This window comes from Zingiber officinale, chromosome 1A (assembly GCF_018446385.1).
Source record: "Zingiber officinale cultivar Zhangliang chromosome 1A, Zo_v1.1, whole genome shotgun sequence".
NCBI classification, from domain to species: Eukaryota; Viridiplantae; Streptophyta; class Magnoliopsida; order Zingiberales; family Zingiberaceae; genus Zingiber; species Zingiber officinale.
This window is the reverse complement of record NC_055987.1, coordinates 147,542,489-147,550,373: the sequence shown is the minus strand read 5'-3', so window position 1 is coordinate 147,550,373 and position 7,885 is coordinate 147,542,489. Positions and strand designations below refer to the sequence as shown.

The window sequence follows — 7,885 nt, the reverse complement described above, 5'->3', positions numbered from 1 at the left end:
TTCTATAGTTCTATATAATATCGCGCCTTTCTCACTTTCTGCTCAACGAGCTCGAGTATGGAGGCCGCCACCGCTCTCACGGGCCTCACGGCTGCTTCCTCCCCGGCGTCTTTCCTCAAAGCAACTCGAAGCTTGACTCCGGAATACTGTAGAAGACGACAGGTAGATCGCACATCTTCCGATTCTATTTCGTTTCCTGAGTTTAATTTAATTTTTCCACCGAAACTTGGGGTTTAATTTTGTGTTGCTTTTATGTCGTTGGGTTTAATTCTTCCTTTTAGTTTTCTGTGAGAGCGAACGGAGCACGCGGAGATGGGAAGATGATGAGAATTTCTAAAGAGAAGATTGATTACTCAGGGGAGAAGCCGGCAACCCCTCTTTTGGACACCATCAACTACCCTATTCACATGAAGAATCTCTCCACGCAGGTTATTCGAACGCTTTTCTATTGAAATGGGTCGAACAAATTGCCATTTTTGTCTACTAAAATGTATTCTTTGTTATCGTATGCTTCAGGAACTGGAACAGTTGGCGGCGGAGCTTAGAGCAGAAATTGTGTTCGATGTGGCCGAGACTGGTGGCCACTTGAGTGCGAGCTTGGGGGTGGTAGACCTTTCTGTGGCTCTTCATCATGTGTTCAATACCCCCGAAGACAAGATCATTTGGGATGTAGGCCATCAGGTCAGCAAAATCAAAGTTGTTGTACGTCTTGATAGAATTGCTGGGCACTAACTATGAGTTTGGATAACAACAGGCATACCCTCACAAGATATTGACGGGAAGAAGGTCGAGGATGCACACCATCAGGCAAACCTCAGGGCTTGCTGGATTCCCCAAGAGAGATGAGAGCGAATATGATGCCTTCGGTGTTGGTCAGTTCCACAAGCATCTCCGCAGGGCTTGGTGATTAAGTTGCTTCATCGATCTTATGCCATCATCCAATAAGGTATTCGGATGGTGCTGAAACTGAAATCACAACTTGTTTATGGCAGGAATGGCTGTCGCGAGAGATTATCAGGGGAAGAAGAACCATGTTATAGCAGTGATTGGGGATGGAGCCACGACGGCTGGTCAAGCCTTTGAGGCTATGAACAACGCTGGATTCTTGAACTCTAACCTTATTGTTGTGCTGAACGATAATAAACAAGTTTCACTTCCTACTGCTACCCTTGATGGACCAGCATCTCCAGTTGGGGCACTCACTAAGGCCCTCACCAAGCTCCAGTCCAGTACCAAGTTCCGAATGCTCAGCGAAGCAACTAAAGTATATATATAGCATGTCATTTCCTGATGAATTCCATCTTATTTGTTCTTTCTCGTAAGCTTTAGCACCAATTACTTGTCCATTCAGAATGTCACAAACCAAATTGGTAGACAAGCACATGAGATAGCTGCAAAGGTTGATCAATGTGCTCGTGGATTAATGATGAGTGGCTCTGGGTCTACATTGTTCGCGGAGCTTGGTCTGTATTACATTGGACCTGTAGATGGGCACAATGTAGAAGACCTGGTCGCCATTTTTCAGAAAGTGAAGTCCATGCCGGCTCCTGGTCCTGTCCTTATACATATCGTGACGGAGAAAGGAAAGGGATATCCTCCGGCTGAGGCCGCTGCAGACAAGATGCATGGTCAGACTCTTTTCTTTGCCATGGCTCTTACACTGGTCTTATTGATGCATTGTTTCATGCTATTGCTACAGGCGTTGGGAAGTTCGACCCCAAAACTGGGAAGCAATTCAAGACAAAGTCACCTACTCTTTCATACACTCAATACTTTGCAGAATCTCTCATCAAAGAGGCCGAGGTTGATGACAAGATTGTAGCTGTTCACGCTGCCATGGGAGCTGGTACGGGGCTGAACTATTTCCAAAAGAAGTTTCCTGAGAGATGCTTTGACGTGGGAATTGCAGAGCAGCACGCAGTCACCTTTGCTGCCGGTTTGGCAGCCGAGGGCCTTAAGCCTTTCTGCGCCATTTACTCCTCTTTTCTGCAACGTGGTTACGATCAGGTGGTTCATGATGTGGACTTGCAGAAGATTCCGGTGAGGTTTGCACTCGATAGAGCTGGCCTTGTTGGTGCTGATGGACCTACACATTGTGGAGCCTTCGACATAACATACATGGCCTGCTTGCCCAACATGGTCGTGATGGCTCCAGCTGATGAAGCTGAGCTGATGCATATGGTGGCCACAGCAGCGGCCATCGATGACAGACCTAGTTGCTTCAGATTTCCTAGGGGCAATGGAGTCGGAGTAGTGCCCCTGCCTCCAAACTACAAAGGCACACCTCTCGAGGTGCACTTCCTTCAACTGTTGTTGTTCATGTCTTTGACAAAACTATAGCAGTAATTGCTAATTAATTCAATAGGTTGGAAAAGGTAGGATTCTGATGGAAGGAGAAAGAGTTGCCATTCTTGGATATGGTTCCATAGTGCAGACATGCTTACAGGCTGCTGACCCACTCAAGAGTACCCATGGAATACTTACCACAGTGGCTGATGCTCGGTTCTGCAAACCTCTCGATGTGGAGCTGATAAGAAGGCTGGTGAATGAACATGAGATACTGATCACGGTGGAGGAGGGCTCCGTCGGTGGCTTTGGATCGCATGTCGCTCACTTCTTGAGCTCCGATGGTCTTTTGGATGGACATCTTAAAGTAAATTTCTCTCGAACAAATCTGATCACAAACCATTTGATCGACTAATTAATCTCATTTGGATCCTTGAATGCAGCTGAGATCTATGGTTCTGCCGGACCGATACATCGACCATGGATCGCCTAAGGACCAAATCGAAGCGGCTGGACTTTCTTCTAAGCATGTTGCCGGGACTGTCCTGAACCTTTTAGGCAAGCCTAAGGAAGCATTGCAGCTCCAGTGAAGCATGCTACTTTGTCACACCATTAATTTTCAAAGTCTTTTTTAAGCTTATAAATGCTTAACAAGGGGAATTTGAATCTGTACTTAGCTGCAAATGACATAAAAATGAGATAAAACTTTTAGGATGTATCTATCAACATCCTTTTAAACTGCATTTTAATAAGAATACACAATGAAATGCAGTTGATCTCGATAATTGCATCATTATGAGCAATTTCACAAAGAAAAGTAGCTTGAGACCTCTTTCTTTTTGTTTGTTTCCGATCACTAAGATTCCATCTCTCCATGTCCGTACGTTTGCCGATGCAAATTTACTAAAAGCCTGAATAAAGTGCATTGGCTGCATGAGCCTAGAATCTAGCGGCGTGGGGGCATTCCTTCCACTTTGGTAGCAAAAAGTGATTATCTTCGTGACCGTCGAATTACAATTTAGATATTGATTTATAATCGACTGAACCAAATAAAAAAAACTGATATTTTTTTTTAAAAAAATAAATTAATATTTTGCTCTCACCAACCCTTAATAACAGCTTTATGTACTCTTTGAAAGGCAATAAGCATGCTTAATAAATTGTTATATCAAATCCATACATCCAAACACGCGACCTCAAAATGTCAAAATTTCTTAACTACGGCTTCATGGGTGAAGAGTCCCAAGCTGACGAGCAATTTTTGTACAGCAGCAAGTTTTCATGCACTCATGAAAGCAAACAAGGCATACAATCAGACGTACAAATGCGATTCATAGAGCTCCTCGTTCAAGCAGGGCGACATGATCTCCTCCTCGAGCATCTGCAGAACCCTACTCATGGAAGGGCGGTGGTCGGGGTTTGCATCAGTGCACATTGCAGCAATGTCGAGGATTGCTTCTACTGCTTCAGCATCTATGTTTCCGCACTTCTGGTCGACGATTTCATCCAAACTGCTCTCCTCAGTCAGAGTATTCAACTGCCAATGCATAGGCATTCAGCCAAGTTGATCAGGGAGCTGGTTTATTGGCTAAAGAACAAGAAATATATGTGTTTTCATACCCAGCCAACAATGTTCAATCCACGTCTCACAAAGGATGGATCTGTAGGCCTTTTTCCAGTCACCAATTCCAGCAACAGGACACCAAAGGAATATACATCTGACTTGTGTGTTGCGAGTCCATTTTGGAGGTACTCTGGGAGACAGAAAAAAGGATTGTTATTAGTTAACAACTAGAGAATGATTCATACTGGTACTACACTTGGAGGCAGCCAAAGCGGTAGGTCGATTGAACTCTATACCGTCTGTGGTCGTAGTTCAAACTAACAAGGTTCTTCAATTTGTTACACATCAAATACCTTTTCATTTTAAAAATTATATTGTTTATGTTACTGTCTTAATAAGTATACTGTTGAGGATTATGAAGGGGCAAGTAATTGTCAAAGCAAGCAGAAAACCTGGTGCAAGGTAGCCAAAAGTGCCTGCGACTACCGTGGTGACATGTGCATCACCATCTACAAGCAATTTAGCCAGACCAAAATCTGATAGATGAGGTTCCAAGCTCCTATCAAGTAAAATGTTGCTGGATTTGAAGTCCTTGTGGACAATCCTGGGAGTGCAATCATGGTGCAAGTATGCAAGTCCTCTTGCAGTGCCAAGAGCGATCTTCATCCGTGCATTCCAATTCATTGGGTGCTCTTCTTGATTTTCTTCTGAACAAGAAAGGTTCAATGAGCTAAAAAGAAAGGAGCATAAATGATAGGATTCCATGACTAACAATCATAGATACACAACAAAGAAGAAATCTTTTGTAAGGGGAGATAGAAGTGGATCTAGATTATCTATTTTGTATCACAAAGAGAGTTAACATGGTTTTCAAGCTCATAATCACCAGAAGAAAGATAAACACGGTGAGAAACTTACCATGAAGGTAATGGTCTAGATTCCCCAAAGCCAAATAGTCATAAATGAGAAGTCTTCCAGATGGCAGTCTACAATAACCTCGAAGATTGACAAGGTTGATGTGCTTGATGCTACCCAAAATCTCAAGCTCTCTCTCAAAAATCTGATCAGATATCTCACGGTTTATATCAATCTTTTTAACAGCAAAAACACTATTATCATCCATCGCCATCTTGTAGACCGTACCAAATCCTCCAGAACCAATCATATCATCTTCATTAAGTAGCTCTAGCTTTTTTATAATTTCCTGGGATGAATATGGAAGGTTTCCATGGAAAATATCAAGCTTGGTGCCTGAACAGAAACAAATTGAGCTAATAGGTTATGGCATGATTGACACAAATTAGAAGGAATTTAAATGGTAGCGCAGCATACCACCATCTTGAACAAGTTGTTTTTGCATTTTAACATAGTTTCCAGCAAGTCTTTCCTTTCTTGATAGTAAACAAATCCATAGGAATGCAAGGATTGCAACTAATGCAAGGGCCATGGTAGTGACAGCACCAATTATGATACCATTCAAAAAATGTGAAGATCTTTTGGATGAAAATGATGCTAATTCTGAAAATTGTTTAAGGGTTAGTTCAAGATGAACTAAGAACATATGAACCAATTGTAGGCAAGCACCCTTTGTACTATTATGCAAAGAAAAATCAAATGGATGGAACAAGCATCAAGCACAGTAGCTCCCAGCAAGAGGCAATACTCTTGTGCTTTCTTCATACATACCAGGAGAAGCGTAAGCATCAGAATGTGGTAGCACTGCAGGAAAGCCCAATGTACCAGTACCACGACAAACTTTCTGAACTTGCAAACCACATAGTTCCAAATTCCCAACAAACCTGCACTAACTTTCCTTCAAAATTATCATTTAGATACTTGAACTAAAACATCAAAATAGTAGACACTTGTGTAATGAAAAAAAAGAGTTTAGTTGCCCTAGTAGAAAACAATTGGATAGCATGTAACAATTAATGGAGCAAGCCAACAAAGCATCAGAGAGAATAGAAGAGTTACTCACGAAGTGCTTTGGAAAGTTACAAGGATTCCAACGGTTGGAACCTCACCAGACAAGAAATTTGTTGATAAATTTCTACAGTTGAAAAAAAAATCATAGTCAAACAATTAATTCAGCAACAACAACCTGCCTAGCCACCAATAATCACGTGAAGACTCACAGAAATCGTAGTTGGTTTAGGGAGCCAATAGATGGAGGAATTGTACCCCTGAGCAAATTGCTTGACAAGTCCCTACATTTTTTTACATCAAGCTCAAGAACACTGATTAAAGAAACAACTATATAACAAAATGTAAAAACTACAAGATGGTAAGGTGCACAAGTTCTCCAATCTCGGGTGGAATGTTCCCTTGAAGGTAATTAGCTCTCAGATACCTTGAAAAATAAATAATGTGACGACTTCATACAACAATATATAGTAAATTGTCATTGACAATAACTATAATCGATAAAAAAAAAAAATGAATTGAAGAAAACACATACAATGCTCTTAGCTCAGCGCAGTTTTTTATCACAATTGGAATAGGACCGTGCAAGCTGTTTTGGTGCAAAGCCCTGCCACAATGATAATTTCATCCTTGTAAGAATTCCATCACTATAGCTACTTGAGATTAGAAATTTCATCTTCAGTACTATCTCAAATCTAGATCAAACACTAGCAAGGGAAATGAAATTAAGAAATTGTATATTGAAGAGAACAATTTAAAAATTAATATGGTGATCTACCAAATGGTGGTTCACAGTCCCCTTGTTCGGGATTTCATATTTCATATTACATCGTTTCATGTTAGTTTTTTTTTTTTTGTCAGAATCACCATGCATTCGAAGGTGCTCTAGTAGGGAAAAAAGGAGCTAAAAGAAAAATGTGCTTACAATCTTTGAAGCCTCCGAATCCGGCCAATGCTCGGGGAGATGATGCCACCGAGCTGCATATAAGGTAAGTCACTGCAATGGAAATAGGAATTGGTAAGCTAAGCTTCCAACACCTAGAAAAAGACAGAGAAGCTAAAATACTAATACGGATACAAGAAAATAGCATATACGATAGAACAGTTACATTGACCGGACGGTGAGGTCGGAAGGGTGGCAGGAGACGCCGAGCCAGGATGAGCAAGGGTGGGAATCCGTAGGCCGCCAGCTCCACAACAGCTGCTTGGAGTCGTTGAAACCCAGCTTAAGCTCCAGAAGAGCTTCCCCTGCCGAACCAAACCAAATCCACCCATCACTATCTTCCCACTCGATCAAACCGTAGAAAGGAGAGATTTTTCACCATCAGGAGTTAAGGCACGGGCGAAGGCGAGAAGTGAAGCGAAAATCCACCATGAAGTGGCGACGTTGACAGCAAGGCCCCTCCGCCCCATTCACAGCTTCCTAGCTTCGATTTGGGGAAAGCTTAGGCGAACGGTAAAGGAGGAAGATGAGAGTACAAATTAGGCGACGGTGTGTTTCCTTCGAATTCTTTTCGAAATAAATGATGGTTATAATAAGGAGGAGGAGGCAGGGTGGGCCCATGTCGGAAACCGTGCAGCAACTAGAATCTCAATTCAAATCTAGTTGAACGATTGGCCCGAGATAATTTAAAGGGTAAATAATTTAAATTTGAAATTTAATTCATTTTATTCAATAACTCCACATCCATTGAATGCTGAACGATTGCCACGAGATAATGGTAACGCTTAATCAAGCTTGTAATATAATTAGATTATAATATTTTATTACATGTTGTTCACTTTTGTTTTTTATTCCGATTATATTATATTATAATTTTAAAATTATACTAAATAAAATAATTAATATTATAATATATTCTTGATTATATTATATTATGAGACCGACCTGAGTGTTTTTGACATTTACCGATGAGTCCGGTCTTAGCAAATTTAAGAATGATTTTTTTAATTGATGATTGATATAAGAATATTAGATTGATGAGTTATAATACGTCTTGATTTATTTTGATAATCGATAGAAAATTTTTATAAAGTCGAGTAAATTATTCTTAGAATTAATCGATATAAATTGGATGATATCTAATACTAACTAAAAAAATCACTATTCGA

General features: G+C 40.9%; 1 protein-coding gene and 1 pseudogene across 2 annotated transcripts; one reads left to right on the top strand and one right to left on the bottom strand.

Annotated features, from left to right (window-relative positions):
• The first annotated feature begins 21 nt into the window (after positions 1 to 21).
• On the top strand, positions 22 to 3,071 carry LOC122037888 (annotated as a pseudogene).
• A 341-nt stretch (positions 3,072 to 3,412) lies between these two features.
• Positions 3,413 to 7,272, bottom strand: LOC122037887 (LRR receptor-like serine/threonine-protein kinase FEI 1). 2 transcript variants are annotated; one of them, XM_042597346.1, is made up of 13 exons: positions 7,096 to 7,272; positions 6,883 to 7,021; positions 6,699 to 6,770; positions 6,309 to 6,380; positions 6,129 to 6,200; positions 5,986 to 6,057; positions 5,829 to 5,900; positions 5,537 to 5,649; positions 5,183 to 5,368; positions 4,769 to 5,101; positions 4,303 to 4,557; positions 3,907 to 4,040; positions 3,413 to 3,823 (listed from the first exon to the last, which is right to left on the bottom strand). In XM_042597346.1, the coding sequence occupies exons 1-13, from the start codon at positions 7,184 to 7,186 to the stop codon at positions 3,599 to 3,601; spliced, it is 1,836 nt and encodes a 611-aa protein (XP_042453280.1). In that variant the 5' UTR covers positions 7,187 to 7,272; the 3' UTR covers positions 3,413 to 3,598. The 2 variants fall into 2 exon arrangements, with proteins under 2 accessions (XP_042453280.1, XP_042453281.1); XM_042597347.1 differs by having other exon boundaries at positions 5,186 to 5,368.
• Positions 7,273 to 7,885: the final 613 nt, after the last annotated feature.

Coding starts and splice junctions, on each gene's coding strand:
- LOC122037887 (XM_042597346.1), bottom strand. CDS start 7,186: ATGGGGCGGAGGGGCCTTGCTGTCAACGTCGCCACTTCATGGTGGATT. Junction 6,771..6,882: donor GACCTCACCGTCCGGTCAAT/GTAACTGTTCTA, acceptor TTTCCATTGCAG/TGACTTACCTTATATGCAGC. Junction 4,041..4,302: donor TTTTGGCTACCTTGCACCAG/GTTTTCTGCTTG, acceptor TCTGTCTCCCAG/AGTACCTCCAAAATGGACTC.